The sequence below is a fragment of the Camelina sativa genome, chromosome 7 (assembly GCF_030686135.1).
Source record: "Camelina sativa cultivar CO46 ecotype springtype chromosome 7, ASM3068613v1".
NCBI lineage: Eukaryota > Viridiplantae > Streptophyta > Magnoliopsida > Brassicales > Brassicaceae > Camelina > Camelina sativa.
In genome coordinates this window covers 32,665,128-32,687,972 of record NC_141886.1, presented here as the reverse complement: position 1 = coordinate 32,687,972, position 22,845 = coordinate 32,665,128, and the positions used below count along the sequence as shown (strand labels likewise).

The following is a 22,845-nucleotide window of genomic DNA, read 5'->3' as shown; positions in this document are numbered from 1 at the left end:
ATATTTGTTTATTTGAAGAATTCAGTTAAAAGTATGGGATAAATGGTGGACCCCTCCTATCTTATTATATTAAATTTTTAGTTTTCAAAAGAAAAAATTAGTAACTCATACGAAAGAAATTATATTAATTAAAAAGTATAATGGCTATTAATCATATTATAATATTTTATAAGTATTTTTTGATGATAATTGTTATTAGGAGACTCGATCAAGTTTTTGTAAAATTTTATGAGATTTTAAAATGTTTTTATGCGGTTCTAAAAAGTATTTTAAAGTTTTTGAAAACTTTTTATAAAATATTTAAAAATATTTATAGGATATTTATAATATTTTTCACACATAAAAAGATAGTTTTCATATTTGCCTTTACAAAATTACACACTTATACTCTTATGTTAAAAAATTTAAGGGGAATTTTTTAAAGACAAATATCATTTTTGAAAATTCCATCTTATTTAAAGCATAAAAACTTGGTCCACAAAAATAAATAAAAATATTTGTTCAAAATAAACAAAATAAAACAAAATAAATAACACGTGTCCCCTACGTTCACAAGTTTCCTCTTTCCTTAGCAGAGTGTGTTTCTGACTTCTTCGCCTAGGCGTTAGTATCCAGAAAGAGTCTGGACTGGAGGAAGAAGAAAGAAGAGATTTTGAGTTTAGGGTTTTGTTAGAGTTGTTGATTTGACTTAAGCTGGTATCAATGGCTTCCGTTTTGCTACTGCTTCTGGTGTTCGTGTTTGATCTCATATCTTTTGGTCTTGCTGTTGCTGCAGAGCAGCGTAGAACCACCGTCAGTTTCTCTCTCTCTCTCTCTACTTCTTCGAACATTGATTTGCTTTTGGGTTTTGTAAAATTCAATTAGTTTCGTAGAAAGCTGAAAACTTTGGGAAGGATTTGACGAGATTAGAGATGAAATCAATCGAAACCATTTCTTGATTTTGTCCTGATTTTTGTTTTTGCTGCAGTGGCAAGTTTCTAGAGAGTCAAGAGATTTAAGCTACTGTGTGTATGACAAGGATATAGCAACAGGTCTCGGAGTTGGTTCTTTCTTGATCTTATTGGCGAGTCAGCTCTTAATCATGGTGGCCAGCAGATGTTTATGCTGTGGAAGAGCCTTGACACCAAGTAGGTCTAGATCTTGGGCAGTGTTTCTCTTCATCACCACCTGGTAATATGCTTTTCTCTTCCCTGCTGAATCTTTCTTGTGTTGTTGTCATAATATGAATGTCACGGATTGGGATGATATGGTTGTTGCAGGGTTTTCTTCTTCATAGCAGAAGTGTGTTTACTTGCTGGCTCTGTACGAAACGCTTACCATACAAAGTACCGTGTCTACTTTGGGAACACTTCTTCTCCTTCTTGTCGATCACTTAGGAAAGGCGTGTTTGGGGCTGGAGCAGCATTCATAGTGCTCACGGGGATTGTCTCCGAGCTTTACTATGTGACCCTTTCGAGGGCCAAAGACTTTCAGCCTAGTAGAGATCCTGGTATCCGAATGAGTAGCATATAGAACTTACCACCTGCTTCAGATTTAGAATAGTTTTTAGTTATGATCATTGTTGTTATCATCTTAGACCATTGTTTTGTTATGATATTAGAATTAAGCCATTGTTGTTGTGATGTTATTGCCTGAATCAATGTGTTCTTGTTTTGTATATGAGAAATAGATTCAAGTTCTAAGCTGATGTGATTTATGTCTCTTTAGTCTTTACTTGTTAGCCTCTGGTCACAAATCAGAAGGACTCAATTCTATTGCCTGCAAATTAGCCTGGTCAATTACGCTTTTACAATTGGTCGTTGTGACAAAAAAAAAACTAAAAAAACCTAACTTTTCATTGGCATGATATGCAAAACTGAACACATAATAAAGAATGTAAATATGTATGCTACAATGGCTTTGGAGCGTGTCTAGTAAATAACAAAAAAAATCAGACTTTAGATGTACAACTTACAAAATATACATGGCCTATTTGTACGTCTCCTAAGAGTGGCAGATAGATCAGCAAATCTGCATGTCCTTTTATCTCTCTCCCTCTCTTTTTGTGAAAATTTTACTTTACATGTTTTAACTTAAAATGTAAAGAAGAAGAGTTACAAAAGATGCAAGAATGAGACATGAGTTGATGAATGATACTTCCTTTTTCAATCCTAAGTTTCTTACTCTCTCTGTTCCAAAGATGAACAGCAAAGGTATTTTTACGTAGATGCGCAAGCCTCTTCCACAACCAATTAGCCTCGGTCTCATTCGTGGGCGCTCTGTAGAATCCTTTGATTCTGTTCCAATCAACCGGATAAAAAGCAGATGGTGGAAGAACAGAGAATCCCAAATCTGAAGATGGGGAGTTGTTGATTCTTGCAATGACTCTCGAGACTAAGTATGGACCATTGTGACCCCATTTGTTACCGTTGAAGGTTCTCGAGAACTCGTCGATGAATCTCTTAAGCAAAGGATGGTTTTTGTCGAAGATGAGTACCGCGTTGTTCAGTCTGCTCCATTTTCTTGTGACTGCATCAACTGCTTGTGCTCCGATTACGTTGTGGAGATCGGTGAGAGGTTTGAGGATTATAACGTCTGTGTCTAAGTAGATTCCGCCGTATCTGTAGAGCAAGACTAATCTCAGCAGGTTGGAGAGGTTTTGCTCTAATGGAATCCCTCCTGGACTCAATGTTCCTTTCTTCAATCGTTCAAACCATTTCTCTGCTGATGTGTCTTTAAAGATGTAAGCGAAGTCAGGTTTAACTGGAAGCACTTTAAGCCCTTTATCTATAAAGGGTTTCAAGATTAGGGTTCCTCTGTCACAGTCAAATGAGTTTGAGACCAAGATCAAACAGCTGTTTGGATGAAACTTGAAGAGGCTCTCTATGGTGAATCGCTCTCGATCACCGAAAGACTCGATGGAGGAGATCCAGGTCATGAAGAAGAGTGACTCGCAAGAAGATTTGGACAAGAAAGACTTGACCCTCGTCTTGAATCTCTGTCTTAGTTTGACTTGTAAATGCTGTATTATCGCAGAAGTTGAATCGATTCTTCTCTTGAATCTCCTCTTCCTTCTCTCCAACCTCGTCGACGAATCATTCTGCCTCTGTACGAGCCCTAAAGAGGTTTCTTTCACCACAAGCAACAATGAAGAGTCTGACTCAGATAATGATGTTGAGGCATGATGATGAAGAATCTGGTGTTGAGTTGGTGATAGAGTGGATTTAACAGGTGGGATTGTATCAAGATGAAAAGAGAAGACGGAGAAGCTGTTGTAGAGTAAGAGAAGCATGAGAAGGAGACCGAGAAGAGACATGGGAAGACAACAAACAAAGGAGACGATCAATCTTTTTAATCTCTGCGATAACACAACTTGTTCTGTTCTTTTGCTCTGTTCCATCTTTTGATTTCTTCAGACAATGTTTGCAAAAGCCAGACTTGTTCTGTAAGAGATTTTTTTTTAGGCAAGAGGGTGTGTGAATTAATGTGATGATACTTGTTTGTTTAGTAAGAAAATTTAATAAATTTATATTGTTTTTGGCATACAGATACATACATGTATCAATATTTTGAATTTATGAATGTAATTATTTATTTTAAAATGGCGACAGAGAAAGATCACCAATACAAAATAATATATAATAAGTGCAAAGACTTACTAAACTATCATTTAAAGAGTGTGGTTAGAGTTTTAGTTTTGATTGATGATCAAAGTTCTTGAAATAAAATAGAAGTTTTGTGTTATGTTTTTTAGATAATATAATAAGGTAACTAAGCTAGCTAACCATTTAATACTTTCGTACAAGTAAAATTGTAAATTAGGACCAATCCCAAATATATGTGTTAATCCTACCTACAAAAAATAAATAGATTTACATAAGCATTGCTATTATTAATCTGACTCCAAGACTTTAGGGCCAAATATCATCAAATTTTATTCAATTCGTTTCTATAACTAGTTATTGGCTTATTATTTTTCACTTTTAAGTTTTTACTAACGAACCATATTATAAGGTGACTACTTTTTTAGAAAAATGTCTGATTGTTTCTTATGAGTTATGACATATGCAAAAGATAGTTTCCAAGCATAACCACGACTTTAATCGGTTTCTTAAGCAATTGAAACACTAATTATTGACTGACCATATGCAAATAATAAGTTTGGTGGTTGAAATGTATTTTAAAACTTGACGTATATTTTATATATGCATTAAAATGACAGATATTGGATTTATTATTGATAAGTCAACACTTCTCTTTGATTTGTGTTGAGTAAATTTTGTATTTATCGTCCACGATCCATACACGTCCATTATACAATACAAGCGTCAATTAGGATATTGCATAATCAATCACTTACAAAAATTAATGTTACAAAATTAAAATTAATGTTACAAAATTCTAAAGTATTTGTTACATTTTATTAAAATTGTACAAAGCAAAACTATAAGTAGTTGATTTTCTAGTTCCATGCAGACTATGCAGTCATACACTAATCAGAAGAGTTCACACAGATGAGTACAAAAATATTTGAAGAAACAAAAAAAATTGATCTAAACATGTAGAAGAGAGTACAAAAGAAAAAAAAATATGAATTCAAGAAGAACCAAGAAGCAGTCTCCAGAAGGTAATGAAACACTGAGACTTGAAAAAAAATCCATAAATCAGAGAAGACCTCTCCTTCTCTTGTAATCACTAACAGTTAAAGTAAGGCCATGTCTCTTGCCATCATTCTCAGCAACTCTGCATCCCACAGTTGCTTCAGTCAACTGTTTCCTCGCCATGAACGCTTTCTGTACTCCTTGAGGTCCTCCGTACTTCTGTAACGCCGTTAGGGATACAGACAATTCAAAGTTATGAAGCTGATTGTGTTCTGTTCCTTGACCGATTGGAGCTCTTGTGTCTATTAGCTTTCCTGCCTCTGCAGCCGCTTCTAAAGCTGCTTCTATCGCTTCAGCACCTGCTCCTGCATCTGCTCCATTGGTCTCAACAGCTGTTGCAACCGCTGCCTCGTTCTCTGCTCCGTCTTTCCCCTTGTTTTTCCCGTTGTAGTAGTTCGATGATCGGGTCCATCTCCTTGAAAAAGGATCATATCCAGCTTCACCGGCCTTGAGACTAGCTGTTATTGATTTTACCTCGGATGCATTCTTGAAATTCTCGGCTCTGTTCTTCTTGTTCATCTCGGCAAGTTTGAGCGCTTTTTTATCTACCTCTTTCTTATTCCGTGATGCGTCAAGCTGTTTGATTTTCGTTTTGATCCTCTCTACACCTGCTTCATCATTTTTGCTCTCTGCAATTTCCAACTCTTTTCTAAGCCGATCTTTCTCGGCCGCAACATTCATTGGCCTGATCGAGGCGGATTTTTTTTCCTGCAACATCTGTTTGACGGTTTCTGCAGAGTAAACGAAACTGTTTATTCTTTGGATCGCCTCTTTCTTCTCCGCTATATCTTGCTTTGTGGGCATGCGACCATTTGTTCGCTCGACCTCTCTGATCCACTGCCTATACTCTTCCTCCAGCGGATGGCCATCTGAGATCATTGCCATCTGCCATCGAGCTGCCGAGGTTTCATTTCCCCAAATGACGTTAAGGTACTTATGCGTGCTTTTGTTCTCTAGCTTGTAAGTCTTGTCTGGATCAGTTGCATCTACATTCCTCACCATGCAGAGTCTGTAAATTGGACCACTTTTTGACCTACCGATCCCAACCCTAACAAAGCAGCCAACGATAACCTCTTCAAAGAAAGGCTCCATCAGCCATTTGGCAAGCTTAGACCGTCTGATGGTAATATCCCTAATATCCTCAAACGTAGGCATATCTGACCTGTCATCGTCACTATCCATTCCTGCATTCGAGCCTTCATCATCACTCTGCGACCTACTATCACTGTCACTTTGGCTGGAGTTACTCAAGTTGGAGGAAGCTAATGGTTTCCTCTTCAGTGATGAGAAATCTCGACTACCTGAACCACCTTTTGATGCATCTCTGAGATTCCTGAGAGCTGCAGGGTCCTGCTGCTTCTTACGCTTAGCCCTCAATTCGTTCAGGGCATCATCCTTTGCAGCCGCTCTGTCTGCAGATCTAGCAGATGAACGCACGCCACGAGAGGCAGGAAGAGGCTGGGTCTCCTTTTTTGAAACAGGGGTCTTCTCGTTCTCCCTCTTGGATCTAAGTTTCTCAGTGAAGTTTTTATCACCTTTTTTATCAGCACGTTCAGCCAAAATCATCTCTCTCTGAAACTCAGTCATTCCAGCAAGCTTCTGCCGGTCTTCCTCATTCTTGTAAAGGTCATCCCCAAAATCAGATTCTTCGCTACTGTCACCTTCGTGATCAGATGGTCCATCACCATAACCACCTTCATTTCGAGCAGCTCGATCTTCTCTCTCTGCCTCCAACCTCTTCTTCAGAGGTACTTGAGACCCAGAAGGTTTCCTACTCGCAAAGCCACGATCTTCTTCATCAGAATCATCCCTCGAATCACTACTGCCATCCGAGTAAGAACCCTCACGTCTCCTGGATGATGGAGGATGAGAATGACGGCTCCTCCCAGCTGAATTCGTTCTCCCAGCAGCTTCCAAAAGCAAGTTCTCTAAATCACCCATAGCTTCTAAAGAGGCTCCCGAGCTAGAGTTTATTTCACAATCACCTGAAAATTATTAGAAGTAGACAGTTAGAGTAGCAAAAAGACCTCACCACATTGGTCAAGCAACACCAGGAGATAGTGAGAAAGTGTGTTGAGTAAACCATCCCTTAAATGGACTAACTTAAACTCTTTTATTGAAAAAACCCTACTTTAGGTTCTAACCCTAGAGAAGCCATTAAAAGGATTAGCTTCCTTGTATAAAACTTCAATAGATAAAGCTGTAGATAGGATTCATGGTCTGCTTGCTTATGTCGCAATCAGAGAGGATTTGGAGTAATGAACAAAAAGATCTTGAATCAGGTTAACGGTAAGGTCAAACGCCAAATCGTGATTTTGCGAAACCTACTCCGAGTTTCTGAGCTCAAATCTATCGAATTCAGAGCCTGAGAACGATTAATCATTCGTATGGATCTCAAATTCGATTCGGTAAGGCCTAAACGATTCACTCTTGACGACGGAGAAAATAAAAGGGGAAAAAAAAGGGGGAAAGAGAGAAATCAAAGAAGGAAGAGGGAAAAGTTGAAGGAGGACTCACTTTGGGATGAGACGGGGAAATCGCCGGAAAGTGTTGCAGAGATCGACGACGGGGGCGGCGAAAGCAGACGGGGAAGGAAGGGTTAAAAAAACAAAACAAATTGGGAAAAAGAGTTTTTTTTTTTTTTTTTTTTTTTTCAGATTGTCAAAGGAGCAGATGAAATCTAGAAGAAGAGAGAGAGCTTTACAATAAAAAAAAAAAAGAAAAGGAAACAATATATATATATATATATATATATTTTTTCACTGAAATATTTTCATTATATAATACAGAGATACTCGGGTGAATTGCGTTTTTGAAATCTTAAAGCCAGCGAAAAACAAAAATCTCCTCGGAATCTTAAGTCCGATATGCGGGAAAACACAAATTACAACACTAAATTTAACAGAAGAGCTCTTAAAATCATCAAAGAAGTCGGAAGAGAACATAACTCGCGGGATTATATCCTCAAGAGTCCATATAAAAAGACATACAAACCCAAGTAAAAGAGATCCATGTATAGAGGCCATCTAAGATTTAACCCAACTGAGAAAACAATATACTATTATAGGTAGTATAAGCTTCTACATATATATTTATTGAACAAGTTATTTTTTTAAAAGACTTTTTTAGCTAATTTAAAATGAAAATTTAAATGAAAGAATATAACTTTTAAATATTTTTATTGGTTCTTTTCCAATAGGTTGGATTAGAATAATAAATATATACTTTTGGAGTTATTGATCATTTTTTTCACCACTTTTAGTTAATTTAATCTCATCAATAAATAATTGAAAATGAAAATGAAAATGACATATAGTTTGAATTATATATATATATATATATATATATATATATATATATATATATATTTCTAAATATTTTTATTAATCAAATTATTTTTTCACGATATTTAGTTAACTTAATCCCCATTAGTGAACATTGAAATCAACATCAAAAGATCATGGAGGAGGATTAAAGTCAAAAGTTTCAAAATTAAGTCAAAATTTCTGATTTGAATTTTAGAATTTCTCATTATTTTAGCATATGAGTTTTAAAAAAAATTGTTCAAAATTTTTGTTAATTATGGATTATCACAATTTATTTAGCATGAATTTACACTAATCATGTAATATATTCTAAAACAGTATTTTTCTTATATTTTCACGAGAGAGGGAAAAGATCTAAATATCCCCTATATAATAAAACGGAAGTACACAACAATGTTTTGTAGACTATATAATTTTAATAAGTTGGTTACAAATAGGTTATAGATTAAGTTTTATATTATTTGTATAGTCTGGATTTATTGTTTCCAAAAATATTAAAGAGAATATTCTAAAAAATAATTTGATATCATCTAACTTACCATATTAATTTCCTTTATTAAATTATTGATCAAATAAAATCCTTTGATATCTAACTTAACATATTAATCTGTTAATTATTATTATACTTCACCTCTCAATTTCATATATGAGTCTATTTTGTAAAACAAATAAATTATCATATTATTTATTATAATTAAAAAATAGTTTTATTTTCGGATATACCATAAGTTGAATTTTTAAAAACAAATATAAATGATTCAATCTACAAAATATTCAATTTTTATTAATACTATTCTTTAAAAATAATATCTATTGAATTAAAAAATTTACTGAGTAACGAGTCAAAATTTGAATATTTAAAATCAATTTATACTTTTTGTTGAATTTTATAATTTTATATAATATAAGAAACTTTAAAAATAATTTATTTTGAAATATTTTTAAAATATTGAAACTTGATATTAAAATTAGAAATTATAAACACTCTAAATTGGTTTGTTATAACTTATAGCAATATCAATAATATATCACTATAATATGAAAGAATTTAAAAAAAAACAAGTATATTAAAACAAAAAGTATAACAATAATTAATTTACTCATAATATAGTAACTCGCTTTTTACAAACCAAATTCACAAAATAAATATATTTTTCAAGTCATTATATTTAGCATATGATTTTATTGCATAATATTTTATCTAAAAAAACTTTTTAAAACAATCACATAAATTATATTATATAAAAAAATTATAATATAAATAAAATAAATTTCAATAGCGCGGGTCTTAATCTAGTTAGGATGAAATTAGTTTCGTACAAGTTACACCAAACCACTTATTAACGAAACTGATTTGATGATTTGATTACACCAAACCACTTATTGACGAAACTGATTTGATGATTTGATTAATAAAAATAGATGATGAAAAAAGTAAAAAGTAAACTAATAAAAAAAAAGTCACATGCCAATCTCTTTGGTTGTTCTTCAACATCTCACACACACAATATTTCAGTATTTCCTCTTTCTTGAGACCCGTTTCTAATTGCAAGTACCATATTAGTTTCCCTTCTGTCGGAAAAGCAAGAACTGGTGAGGTCGGCTGGGCTTCCAAATTTCATGTACAACAGTTCTATCAGCTTCTTAAAAACGGAAGACCTCTTAAGTTTTACGAGTTATATGCATATACCAATTCCACTTAGATATCTTTTCTATTGAAAGAAGCCTCGTGGTTCCAATATTTGATAATCTTGATTTTTGAATATCAAAGAAATGTGATGAGATAAAACTCTCATGAAGCATGTTATTTTTATATATCTTTTTCTTCTTTCTTTGTATGGCAAAAAAGTACAAAAGAATGGGACATGCATTACAAATCCAAGCCGAACCAGAGAAGCTAAAACCTCTAAAGAAATCTCTAAGATACTCTATTTGTACTATCTATATATTATACATGGAACATTATCATTTGTGTGATCACTAACTATAAGTGTGGAGCAAACCCAATGTGTTGCACAAGCTGTACAGTGAAAGGAACACGAAGATATCGCCTGTTTTTTTTTTCTTTTTGTTCGTCCTATGGCAATTTGCACGACTCGATAACTTCCATAACTGCTTTATGAGTTTCCGGAGGAATCATGTCCAGTGTTATATGAAACGCCTAACATGAACAAGTACGTGGTCGTATCAAAAGGTTTTAGTCTGCATACCACATCGATTTCTAAGACTGATAAAGAAAGGGTTTAGAGACACGTACCACAAATCTATCCAACACCGGTACCAGAATTGCCAGGCTGCGCTTTGGGAGATAATCTCTGATTGCATTGCGTATACTTCTACTGCTAACAATAAGAGATTATGTTACAACTTTTTCTGAGAACTAGATTACTTAAAAGGCAAAACAAAGATATAGATAAATTACCTTGCTGTGGATAGAAATGCAAGTAAAAGGGCAGAATATGCCTCCACGATCATCTTTTCCGCTTCCTTTTCGCTTTCTAAGACAGCTTCTTCATCATCCTGACATATTACGAAGGGGCAGGTTTAACTCTTTAAGACATACTTTCTTTTAAGGGACTTTCAAAATCGATAAGAATACAATGATTAGATACTAACCAAAGTGAAAGTACTTGTTTCTTCTATGGTGTCTACGGATCCTTGATTCGTGAGAAAAATTGAGCATAAAAGAGGAATCATGTCTTGTTCAATCTCTTGCAACCCTTCTGGATTGGTGATCGGAACACTAGCTGCCGCAAGCCTAGACCTACAAAAAAGTAATAACTGGTTAGCCAAGATTTCTGAAGACATAAGATAAGAGTCAGATCATATATAGAATGATGAAATCAAGAGTTTTCCAATGTGCATAGAACTATAGAAGACAACCAGTGACTATGTTATCCCAAAAGAGTAGAGAGTTTGGTACCTGTTTATTCCGTCTTTTTCCACCAAGTTGACCAGTAACCCCAAAATGGCAACAAGGAAATCTAGTTCCTGGTCTGTGAGATGTTTCTCTTTCTGGTGGCATGACCCCGGTATTTCCAACTCACTCAAAAGGGGAGATCTGGTGAAGGAAGGAAAATGTCCAGCAATTAATTCAGCCATACTCTCCAATCCTCTGCAGGCAGCAACTTGCCGACAACCAACGGAGTTATCATTTGTTAAGTTCATTAACACCTGAGAATATGTTCATAGTATCAGAAAGTAGCAAGGAATCACATGATATACCCACATATCTAAACAGATTAGCATAAAAGGTGGGATTCCATTCTGTTCCAACATTAATTCTATTCCAGCTGCAGAACTTATGTTACAGAACAGAAAAAATACTGTTAAGAAGACTCTTACCTTCACGACTGCTAAAAGGCAATCAGATATAAGACAGAGACATCCTTTATCAATTTCATATGTTGAAGAAGGTTGTTCTGTTACATGGCGATCTCTATCACTTGATTCTTCCTGAGAATTGAACCCATGGTTTGATTCCTCCTGGCTCGAGAAAAGCTGATGAGAGCGTTCATCCTTCTTATCTCTATAGCGTCCTTTCCTCTTTTGAGCTTTAGATTTCTTTTGTTTTTCGGAAGGTCCTGACTCTTCCAAATCAAATGAAAAAGGATCTTGACTATCCTCCAAGGATGTAAAGTTTTCAACTTTTTTACAATTGGGTTCTCCAATTTGACTATTCCTCGCATTGCTTCTGGAAATGCCACTACCCAATGAGGCTAATCTACTTGAGAACGACCCAGTGTTGGAACCAGCTCTTGTCGTTAGCTTGCAGGGATCATTTATTGATATTACACTTAATTGAGACTCCGACTTTGGTGTCGCTGAGCAACCTAACAGGAATGCAGAGTGAGGTCTCTCAGATACACTTGCACTTCTTATGGAACTACAGCTAGTGGCAGAGCAAGTATCTGAACTAATTCTGATAACCTCCATGTTAACTGCAGAAAAAATATATGGTTGGACAGAGAGTAACATACAAAGAAACAGAGAATTGATAGAGAGACAAAAGTAACAAGAGGTGGAGATGCGTTTGTGGCCATCAGAATGCGATACCTTTACAATCTGCTCTTGAAATAGTCTCACGATTAACACCATTTAAACCGTGAGGGCGAGGATGCTTTTTGTTCCTAAGAGCACGTAACTGAAGATCTGGTGTAAACAGTTGAACCAGCCATCAGAAATAAATTGTATAATAGATGATAACATGGGAGGAAGTCATGGTAAGTTGGTAACAATATAACATATCCAAAACAAAGCATTGTGTACCTGAAAGTATCTTGATGACACTTATCATTAGCTCCGTGAAAGACAGTCGGAGTCCATGAGAACCCATATTTCTATTATATCCGAGTAAATGATTCTGAAAGAAATAATATATGAAGTTACTTTTCCAGGTGCAGAACTAATCAATACAAGCTAACTTGAGGCTAGGAATCCAAAATACATAAAGCTACCTGGTTCTCTGTGCTGAGGAACGTCGCATTCTCCATGATTTTTAGACATTTCAGGAGTAACATCAGACTCTGCTTATTCAAGTCATCTTTTATATCCTCGACAGAGAGTATGTCATGTTCCAACCAGCTCTGCAAACAAAATATGCATTAGAAACTCTTACTAAATAAAATTGCAAAGGCCCAGTAACAAATATGCATTAGAAACTCTTATTAAATACAAGTACACAGTCTTTGCCACCACTAAGACAGAAATCTTTCTTGTCCCCAACAAAAGTATTCTGACTAGTGACAGTAACATTAAACTGTGTTACAGCAAAATACGAATTCTCTTTAGATATATTTATCAAGGTACATGTAAAGAACCTTGCCTTGCAACGAATTTCAGCAAAAAATTGGATTCAGATAATATATGATCCTGAAGATAACCGAACAATTAAAAAGCTAGCAATCTACGACACTTTACAGAAGTTATTGACATCCTAGCCAAACAAAGATAGTCGTTCTTATCTTCTAAAAAGAAACTAATGAAAAAAAATGAAACAAATAGGTCCACACCTCCATTACAGCGTGACAATCCATTACAACGTCAAAGACTGCATCAAGCCCTCCAAGTTCTCGCAGTTTCTCCTTGAACATTCCTCCAGTTTTTTTCACAGAGGTATCTGGATAAGGAAGAACAATAAAAATAATTAGGAAGAAACAATATAAATCAATTATAATCTTGTCGTAGGATCTACAACCGGCTACACATTTGTTAAACTGAATCACTGGAAGCAAATAATCATAGCAGATAACATGACTTTTCAATTTCTATAACCCTATAGAATACACCAGATGCCTTTAAGAAGTCAGCTAGTCAATGTTTCCAACAAAACAGACAAGAAGTTCAAGTACCTTCAAAAGAGATTTTGGACAAGCACGCCTTCTCCATCATCAACAAAGCTAGCCATTTTGTACTTAGCTCAGGCCTCATCTTTTCAATTTTATAGCTATCAATCAATCTCAACTCCTTGCAATTAACAAGAATGTCCTGTGCTCTAGACAGTATATCACAGGAGCTTGAATCATGCATATTGGCTGCATCACACGCTGCATCAACATCCTTGATAATTGATAAGATCCTAGATCCTATATTTCGAGGCTTCCCATTAGTACTGACGGGAACCACAGGTCTCAACAGCTTTATCAAAAACTTGATGGATTCAGGGGACTCCATAGAGTGGCCATCTTGACCCTAGAATCATGAAAGTAAAACGGTAAACAAGCTAATAATTGCACTGCAGAAAGAGAAAAGAACATCACAAGCATAATTCACAATGCAAGTAATGTGCAGGTCACTTACATCAGCAGTTAGAACAAAGAAAAGGGTAGCTGCAGCAAGATTGCTTGGTCTGTCATCAAGGCTGAGACCCAAAATCGCATCAATTATGGATTGTGAGATCCTGAAACAACCAACTCCCAGGAAAATAGGGGAAATTTTTTTGTGAGATACCACAATGCTCATTGTTAAGGACATCTCATCTACTGTTCCAAAACAAATCGACTAGCCAATGATAAATTCTAGACCTTTTGACAAATTTTACAGGTTCCAAAATCAGCTTCTACCTATACATACCCTAATAACCTTCATCAATCTCGACGATCATTACGACCCAAAACGCAGAAAGCTCAACCAAATCTCTAAACACGAAACCCACAACCAAATTCAGAAACTTTCAAAGAAACAAACCCTACAAAAGGAAAGAACTCAACAAAAAGAACCCAAAAGTAAATAAAGAAAGCTTACGTACCCTAAAGCTCTCAAAGACCGTCGCTGATGTTTAAATTCGCAAATCGAGAGAAGAGACGACAGAGCAGCTCTTCTGGTCCTAACATGATGTCCTTTCTTTAACCCATCAAGCGCGAACTTAACCTCGTCTTCATTCTCCATTAACTCGCCAAACTCTTGCGCTGGCTTCATCAAACTCGAAGTCAAACCAAACCCTCCACCACCGTTCCTCCTGGGTCTCTTAGCCCTCTTCTGAATAAAATCATCGTCCGAAAAATTGGATCTTGATGAATAATTCCAGAGACAAGACGACTCTTGAGTGGGGAATTCAAGTGGCTCTGTATCTGGAGACAAAGACGAAGAAAGATACTCCGCCTGATATGAAACGGCGTCGTTTAACGAGTCGGAGTAGGTCCTTAACATCCCCGGTTTGCGTCGTCTGTACGTTCGCTCCGTCATCGCCGAGAAAGCTTCGAACTTTTTCTCTCCTTTGGCGCAGACTTTAGGTGACAAAACCAACACAAGGGTAATTTCGGTATTACACATTTATCGTATATAATGTAGAGTTCGACGGTGTAATGTATTGACCGCATAGCGCAGTGGATTAGCGCGTCTGACTTCGGATCAGAAGGTCGTGGGTTCGACTCCCACTGTGGTCGTTTTTTAAGTTTCCTTCTTTTTTTTTAGGGTTTGAGAGAAGATAATAAAAATTGAAACTTTTTTGTTTTTCGGTTACTTCTTCTTCTCTTTCGAGGAGGAATCGAGAAAACGAGAGACATGGCTTCTTCTTCTACTTCTCTGAAAAGAAGAGAGCAACCAACTACGCGAGATGGAGATCAGCTTATCGTCACTCCTTTGGGAGCTGGGAGCGAAGTGGGTCGTTCCTGTGTTTACATGTCCTTCAGAGGCAAAAACATTCTGGTGTGTGTTTCGTTTCTTTCCCTCTCCGTTTTGTCTTCTAATGTGTGTTTGATTTTGGTCTTGTTGGTGGCAGGGCATGTCTTATTGTTGTGTTGTTGATTCTTGGTTGTGTTTTTGTGCAGTTTGATTGTGGGATTCATCCTGCCTACTCGGGCATGGCTGCGTTGCCTTACTTTGATGAGATTGATCCTTCCACCATTGATGTCCTCTTGATTACTCAGTATGTTTACTTCTTCTTCTTCTTGCTCTTTTTGGTAATACCCATTAATCAATTGAAAAGGTTTAGTTTCTTGGTTTGAGTAGATTGAGAAATTGATTTAGATTTGGGAATGTTTATATGATTGTTTCCCATCTAAAGAGATAAAATTGGGAGGCTACTAGAGCAAAATCTTCAAACTTTTTAAGCTTTTTAATACAAAAACAGAAGCTTTGATGTGTAGTGGAAACCTTTCTTGGATTAGTTTAAAGCTTTTAGAATGTGTTGTGTTTGTTTGGTGAGAGGTTTTTGAAGTATAAGATAACAAACTGTGCGTTGATGCTTTTGGTTTCAGCTTTCATATAGATCATGCAGCATCGCTACCTTATTTTCTGGAGAAGGTTTGTTTCTCTGTCCGAATGATTTTGTTGTGTTGATGTGTTAAAACATAGCTGGGAACTAATTCAGGTTATTGATGTTTGATTAGACGACATTTAATGGGCGGGTTTTCATGACACATGCAACAAAGGCCATCTACAAGCTGTTGCTTACAGATTATGTAAAAGTGAGCAAAGTGTCAGTTGAAGATATGTTGTTCGATGAACAAGACATCAACAAGTCCATGGACAAAATTGAGGTTAGTCCTGCATTGTATCATATGACTATGTTTATACTTTAATCACTCCATTGGGTTTGGGATCATTCATTGTTGAGTTGAAGTTTATGTTTGATTCCTCTCTAGGTAATTGATTTCCATCAAACGGTTGAAGTAAATGGCATAAAGTTCTGGTGTTACACGGCAGGCCATGTTTTGGGTGCAGCCATGTTTATGGTGGATATAGCTGGTGTCCGGATCCTCTACACAGGTGACTATTCCCGTGAGGAAGACCGACATCTGAGAGCAGCTGAGCTTCCTCAGTTCTCCCCTGACATATGCATCATTGAATCCACTTCCGGTGTCCAGCTTCATCAGTCTCGTCATATCCGTGAGAAACGTTTCACTGATGTTATCCATTCAACGGTGGCTCAGGGAGGACGTGTTCTGATCCCGGCTTTTGCACTGGGCCGTGCTCAGGAACTTCTCTTGATTTTAGATGAATACTGGGCGAACCACCCAGATCTAAACAATATCCCAATCTACTATGCATCACCGCTCGCCAAAAAGTGTATGGCAGTTTACCAAACCTACATATTATCTATGAACGACAGAATCCGCAACCAGTTTGCAAATTCTAATCCGTTTGTGTTCAAGCACATTCTTCCATTAAACAGCATCGATGATTTTAGCGATGTCGGTCCATGTGTGGTTATGGCTACTCCTGGAGGTCTTCAAAGTGGTCTCTCAAGGCAACTCTTTGACAGCTGGTGTTCAGATAAGAAAAATGCTTGTATTATACCTGGTTACATGGTGGAAGGTACACTGGCGAAGACGATTATAAATGAACCGAAGGAGGTGACTCTTATGAATGGACTTACTGCTCCTCTCAACATGCAAGTGCACTATATCTCATTCTCTGCTCACGCAGATTACGCGCAGACGAGCACGTTCTTGAAAGAGCTCATGCCTCCTAACATCATCCTTGTTCACGGTGAAGCTAACGAGATGATGAGGCTCAAACAGAAGCTCTTCACGGAGTTTCCTGATGGAAACACAAGGATCATGACCCCGAAGAACTGTGAGTCTGTTGAAATGTACTTTAACTCTGAGAAACTGGCGAAAACCATTGGGAGATTGGCTGAAAAGACACCTGATGTTGGCGATTCAGTGAGTGGGATTCTGGTGAAGAAAGGGTTCACTTATCAGATAATGGCACCTGATGAACTCCATGTTTTCTCACAGCTATCAACAGCGACTGTAACTCAGCGGATAACAATACCGTTTGCAGGAGCTTTTGGTGTTATAAAACATCGCCTCGAGAAGATTTTCGAGAGCGTGGAATCTTCAACTGATGAGGAATCGGGGCTTCCGGCACTGAAAGTACATGAAAGAGTAACGGTTAAACAAGAGTCAGAGAAGCACATCTCGCTGCAGTGGTCATCAGATCCGATAAGTGACATGGTTTCAGACTCCATTGTAGCTCTGGTTCTTAACATCAGCCGCGAAGTCCCCAAGATCGTTGTGGAAGAAGAAGATGCTGTGAAATCGGAGGAAGAGAATGGGAAGAAAGTTGAGAAAGTGATATACGCGCTACTCGTGTCGCTCTTCGGGGATGTGAAACTAGGAGAGAACGGCAAACTGGTGATCAGGGTCGATGGCAATGTGGCGCAGCTTGATAAAGAGAGTGGAGAGGTAGAGAGTGAGCATTCAGGTCTTAAGGAAAGAATAAGAGTAGCTTTTGAGCGGATTCGGAGCGCTGTGAAACCAATCCCTCTCTCAGCTTCTTCTTAGTTGTTTTTTTTAATAAAGTCATCCTTGAGGTTTATTTTAATCATCTAATGATGTTTATGTTTCCAAGTTTACTAATGGCGATGATTAAGTGTAATGGATGTTATTAAGAACGTGTTTTGTAAAACTTTCTGCTTTTCTGAGTTTAATGTGATGATGATTTAACTCTAAATGGATGTTATCAAGTAAGGAGTTTTATGAAACTTTGTTGCTCCTAAAATAGGATAAACATCTCTGAAATCTTGGACAGTATAAGGTTAAAGTAAACAAACAACAAAATGATACAAAAAAATCCAAAAACAAAAGGATCAAATTCTCAGGGGCTCTTGTCGTCTCTACTCTCTAGGCGGGGGAAAAAAAGTTTTCTTAATTTAGTTTCCCTTTAAATCCATTACAAAACACAGCCGAAATAGATAACTACTATGCCTTGCTAGAACAAGGGGTCGATATTCTTATTCATTACATCCAGATTTTTGTATCTTATTCTGTATATTTTTTCTTTATTTAGATGATTAGGTATAAGGAAATAATTTGTTTAGAGATTTGTTAAGATGTACATCCGTTTGTAAAGAAATGATGTGTATATATTTATAATATTACAAATAATATAACTTTAAGCTGTGGTATTTATTAAAATGGTAAGAAATTATTATGTGAATATTACAAATAAATTATTATATTAGCAAATGTGTTTTAATATTAATAAGGGGATAATGGGATAGCATCTATATCACATTCAATTAACAGATATCAAAAATATGATATCAATTATATTAAACATTTGATTTTGTATTCATTGTATAATCTCTTAGATTAGGAAACACTCTTTGTTATATATGTAATGGTTACTCTCTTCAACAAGAATAACACAATTCTCATTCAGCGTCTCTTTAACGTAGTTTTTTGGGATCGGCTCCAGTAATGGTAGGGTTTTTGAGATCGGCTTCCGTAATGGTAGCGATTTAGCCTCCTTGATGCCAGTGATTGTCTCGGGACCTCGGATACCAAAAACCCTACTCTCGAGTTGTCTACGAGCTTTCGATGTCATCAAAGAGTGAAAATACCTTCCTCTTTTGACGCTAATCGGAAGGAATTATTGACCTATACTAACGATGCCGTATTTTTTTGTAATCCACTTTCACTACGGTGGCAAAGGCGACCACGTGTCCGGGTACTGGAAGTGGATTACAGGAGAATACGACAGCGTCACTGGTCAAGAATTCCTCCTAATTAGGGTTGGTGACTCAGCGTTTACGTTACCACATTCAAGTTGGACCTAAGACTGATTCTGAGAATTTTCGGAGCTGTTGCACCACTTTCGCCAAGTAATTTTTCTACTTCCTCTCTCTCTCTTGGGTGTTGATGAATTGTTTTGATTTCTCTGTTCCAGAAGCATTGATTTTGCTATAGCCAACAATGTTATTCCCAAGAAGGTTGAAGAGTTTCCCGGGTTGCTCAAACAGGTTCCTTTTCTGGATTATTGTGCTAGATATCTGGATTAATGTATAATAGTGTACTGATGATATGATGTGATGTAGGTGTGCCGTCATGGAACTGATGATGAGTACACTAAGTCGGTTGTTATGATGCTCATGTTCTCTATCAAGGTAACAGCAGTCAAAAATGTTTTTTTTTTCTAAAAAAAAAAAAAAGAAAAAAAAAGAGTTAGTAGTGTTTGGATCAGCTAAGGAAACTTTTCAGTAAAAGGATGCCATCTTTGAGGTTTATGAAAAGGTATCTAATGAAAACTCTAGACTATTACTAACTCTTATTGATTAGCACGTAGCTAAACGCATTTAGGACATCCTATGCAACTGGATGGTTAACTATTGGAAATTATCGAGTTGTTTACCATTTGGTCTAAGAAAGAGGATTTCAAGTCTTAGGTGTTTATCACTTTTGTTCATACTTCACGGAATTCTGTCAAGGAGATTTAGGAAGAACTTCATTCATTTTGGTGCCCACTGTCCAGTGTCCACCTTGGAGATTTAGGAAGAACTTCATTCATTCATTCATAGTGGATTCCTAAACCATGAATACAAAAAAGCCTTCATCAAATTAAGAGGTCTCCAGAGTTAAACCTGTACCAGGCTTCTTCCAGACTCTTTGTAAGATATACGGTACATATACTGAGCATTGTTTTTTGCTCTTTTGCAGATATGGTGTCCTTTGATGCGTTTCTACCATGTCGCTAAAGGTCAAGGTAGTTCTGATTGAAGCTAAATTAAAGTAGAGAGAGTCGGGGAGAGAGAGAGAGAGAGATTGTAAAGAATGATCAAGAATCTATTACATATTTGCTACGAACACGAACGACATCACATATTTTCTCTTCAAATGGTTAAGAATCTATATAGAAAGAAAAAAAAAATCCGTTTTAGGAATCACTGAAGTCTAAGAAGATTTTTGAATGATTTTTGAATCCAAAGAAATAATAACAGTGTTCAAAATCATATAAAATACCAAACACTAAACAAAAGATAAAAAAAATTAAAGTCATCTACATCCTAGCTCCATGATGACCGTTGATCCATCAGATCCTTTAAAATCCTACGGTCCTAAACATTCCTCGATTAAAAGTGATTTTGGTAATTTATATCAACCGCAAACACGTTTAGACGTAAAGTCCCAATAAGGCCCATTAATTTTAAGTTCAAAATTTTAAAAAACTCTTGTTATTTTTTTTTTTACTTTCTCTTAGGCTCCAACTTGAAGGGGTAATTTAATTTGGATATCATCTACATACATCACACAATCAATCAACAGATATCAAGGATATGATATCAATATCAAAAGTACATTAAACATTTGATTCCGTATTCATTGTATAATCTCTTAGATTAGGAAACACTCTCAGTCAATCAAGAATATGATATCAATTACATTAAACATTTGATTCCGTATTCATTGTACAATCTCTTAGATTAGGAAACACACTCTTTGTTATATATGTAACGGTTACTCTGTTCAACAAGAATAACACAATTCATTGATTGTCGGTTTTGTTTTTCCCTTTCTCTTATACACTACTCCCTTGGTGTTTTTGTCAGTCACTGCGACATTCTTCTTCACTTTCATTTGAAATAATCGAATCCATCCATCCCATAGACTATTACTAACTCTTATTGATCAGCACGTAGCTAAATTCATTTAGGACAACTTTATGGTTAACTAATGGAAATTATCGAGTCCTAGGTCACTGCGGATACTACCATTTGGTTAGAGAAAGAGGATTCAAGTCAATATCTTCTAAGAATGTGTTTATTGCTCTATCACTTTTGTTCATACTTCACAAACTTCTGTCCAGGACCTTTTGGAAGAACTTCATTTATTTATATTGAGACCTTATTCTAAAAGTTGTTACTTTTTAGCGTAATACGTTTACCATCAAAGTTTTCCTTAATATTGAGGTAACAAAGTACATTTAACTATGGTTGCCTTTTGCAGGCATTCAAGAAAATTTCAAAGTCATCTTCGCAACTGCAGTTAATTAACGAACAGGTGACCAAGCAAAAAAAACTCCAACCTCTTTCATTTCTTGTAGATTGTGAATCATGTATTGTATATGTGGAAACACACAGACCCTCCCAATTCTTGGAATACAATGTATTTTGTCTTTGGATATATCTTTCATTTTTATGTGTGTTCAATGATGTTACAGGTAACCAATGCGAAAGCTGTTGAGAAAGAATTCAAAGCACTTAAATCTAAGCTGAGCGAGGATGTAGTGGCGTACAAATCACTTGAGGCGAAAGTGGCTGAGCGGGAAAGAATAGGCGAGTCGTTGTTTATTTCTTTCCTCTTTAGATATTGTTTCATAATGTAATTCTCTATTTCTCTCAACAGTGGAACAGTTGAACAAATCATTGAAACAGCTAGAGAAGGAAAAAGCTGTCATGTTTGATGATTGGACAAATCAACTGAATAACCTAAAAGTGGAGGTTGAATCCAGAAGACGTGAACTTGAAGCCAGGCAAACGGATGTGGAATCAGTAGTAGCTGTGGTATTGCTCCCTTTCTTTTAATTATCTAACAATATGAGTTTCTGTTGTGTACGATGCTTAATCATCGCCTTCTAAGTTTTTCTTTGTTTATATACATATCAACAGGTTGATGACAATAATGCCAAGATTAAGCAGGTGAGAGAGTCAGGAGAAGCTAAAGTGAAACGGTTAGCCGCTAAATATGAAGAGATCGTGAAGCAGGTTTCTTTCGTTACCAAAACCATTATTATTTTTATTTCAGTGAATTTCGTCAAGATAAGACAGATCTATTATATACTGAAGATCATGAAACTTAGGCGGTTAAAATATGTCGATTCCCTGATCTGAACTTTGGAGTAAACAGTTTCGATATTTAACCATGCTGCAGTTAGTTAAGAGATTTCTGAAAGTTAAAACGCGTACTAAGCTTCTCCGTAAGACATATACTGAGCCTTGTTTTTGATCTTTTGCAGTTTCGTGAATACAAGGTGTCCTTTGATGCGGTTCTACCAAGCATCCAAAAAGGTCAAGGCAGTTCTGACTGAAGCTAAATGAAGCATAATGAGAGAGGGATTCTCATATCTACTCACCTCTTCTTGTCTTAAGACTTCTTTGATCTGCTGATCATTTTTACCTTCCAACCGTCACAGGCTTTACGGTCCTAAATGTTCTTCGATTAAAAGTGATTTAGATAAATTAAGGTAGAGAGAGAGAGAAAGAGAGAGAGCTTGTAAATGACCACATTTCCTCTTCAAATGGTTAAAAGAGTCGATTAGATATTAGGTATGATTTGCTACAAAGACGACAAGACATTAGTAATGTTATTTTTTTTTTATCCAAAGGTATTACATCCAAATCAAAGATACATAAATTTCCCTCCATTGGACCCAATGCAATGAGTCGATCAAGTAAAACCCTGAATCATTAGATGGATCTAGCGCTACCTAATCCGAGAATCATTGCATCTTTTACCACGACTCGGTGTGAAATCATCTTTTAAACCACCTAATTAACGCTTATGACACGAAAACAACTACTAACACAGAGAAAACCAAATCCTAGATTGAAGAACAAAGCAATTCCAAGCTAATATGATTGTATTAAACTTGAAAATTGTTGTAATATGTTGACGAGGGAGGATTGAACTCGTGACCTCAAACACAAAATCAAA

General features: G+C 36.2%; 6 protein-coding genes and 1 non-coding gene across 8 annotated transcripts; 4 read left to right on the top strand and 3 right to left on the bottom strand.

Moving 5' to 3' along the window:
- Nucleotides 1–545: 545 nt before the first annotated feature.
- On the top strand, nucleotides 546–1,685 carry LOC104703697 (uncharacterized). Its single transcript, XM_010419754.3, has 3 exons — nucleotides 546–792; nucleotides 968–1,170; nucleotides 1,260–1,685. The coding sequence occupies exons 1-3, from the start codon at nucleotides 703–705 to the stop codon at nucleotides 1,510–1,512; spliced, it is 546 nt and encodes a 181-aa protein (XP_010418056.1). The 5' UTR covers nucleotides 546–702; the 3' UTR covers nucleotides 1,513–1,685.
- Nucleotides 1,686–1,817: 132 nt separating this feature from the next.
- Nucleotides 1,818–3,516, bottom strand: LOC104703696 (uncharacterized). Its single transcript, XM_010419753.3, has one exon. It carries the CDS (start codon nucleotides 3,377–3,379, stop codon nucleotides 2,054–2,056), a length of 1,326 nt encoding a protein of 441 aa, XP_010418055.1. The 5' UTR covers nucleotides 3,380–3,516; the 3' UTR covers nucleotides 1,818–2,053.
- Nucleotides 3,517–4,378: 862 nt separating this feature from the next.
- On the bottom strand, nucleotides 4,379–7,365 carry LOC104703695 (protein RTF1 homolog). Its single transcript, XM_010419752.3, has 2 exons — nucleotides 7,158–7,365; nucleotides 4,379–6,625 (listed from the first exon to the last, which is right to left on the bottom strand). The coding sequence occupies exon 2, from the start codon at nucleotides 6,579–6,581 to the stop codon at nucleotides 4,644–4,646; it is 1,938 nt and encodes a 645-aa protein (XP_010418054.2). The 5' UTR covers nucleotides 6,582–6,625; nucleotides 7,158–7,365; the 3' UTR covers nucleotides 4,379–4,643.
- Nucleotides 7,366–9,745: 2,380 nt separating this feature from the next.
- On the bottom strand, nucleotides 9,746–14,674 carry LOC104703694 (wings apart-like protein 2). Its single transcript, XM_087460017.1, has 13 exons — nucleotides 14,214–14,674; nucleotides 13,766–13,865; nucleotides 13,318–13,657; nucleotides 12,979–13,085; nucleotides 12,424–12,552; nucleotides 12,236–12,329; nucleotides 12,023–12,118; nucleotides 11,312–11,907; nucleotides 10,890–11,140; nucleotides 10,583–10,730; nucleotides 10,389–10,486; nucleotides 10,224–10,305; nucleotides 9,746–10,127 (listed from the first exon to the last, which is right to left on the bottom strand). Exons 1-13 carry the CDS (start codon nucleotides 14,648–14,650, stop codon nucleotides 10,044–10,046), a joined length of 2,562 nt encoding a protein of 853 aa, XP_087316143.1. The 5' UTR covers nucleotides 14,651–14,674; the 3' UTR covers nucleotides 9,746–10,043.
- Nucleotides 14,612–17,866, top strand: LOC104703693 (cleavage and polyadenylation specificity factor subunit 3-I). The gene is made up of 5 exons (XM_010419750.3): nucleotides 14,612–15,112; nucleotides 15,235–15,332; nucleotides 15,664–15,709; nucleotides 15,796–15,945; nucleotides 16,051–17,866. Exons 1-5 carry the CDS (start codon nucleotides 14,969–14,971, stop codon nucleotides 17,695–17,697), a joined length of 2,085 nt encoding a protein of 694 aa, XP_010418052.1. The 5' UTR covers nucleotides 14,612–14,968; the 3' UTR covers nucleotides 17,698–17,866.
- TRNAR-UCG (transfer RNA arginine (anticodon UCG)) lies at nucleotides 14,777–14,850 on the top strand. Its single transcript has one exon. It is a non-coding gene; the product is annotated as a tRNA-Arg (tRNA).
- A 2,806-nt stretch (nucleotides 17,867–20,672) lies between the features above and the next one.
- Nucleotides 20,673–22,515, top strand: LOC104703692 (kinetochore protein NUF2 homolog). 2 transcript variants are annotated; one of them, XM_087456462.1, is made up of 5 exons: nucleotides 20,673–21,192; nucleotides 21,353–21,467; nucleotides 21,538–21,695; nucleotides 21,801–21,896; nucleotides 22,148–22,515. In XM_087456462.1, exons 3-5 carry the CDS (start codon nucleotides 21,588–21,590, stop codon nucleotides 22,217–22,219), a joined length of 276 nt encoding a protein of 91 aa, XP_087312588.1. In that variant the 5' UTR covers nucleotides 20,673–21,192; nucleotides 21,353–21,467; nucleotides 21,538–21,587; the 3' UTR covers nucleotides 22,220–22,515. The 2 variants fall into 2 exon arrangements, with proteins under 2 accessions (XP_087312588.1, XP_087312587.1); XM_087456461.1 differs by lacking the exon at nucleotides 20,673–21,192 and having other exon boundaries at nucleotides 21,341–21,467; nucleotides 22,148–22,282.
- The last annotated feature ends 330 nt before the right edge of the window (nucleotides 22,516–22,845 follow it).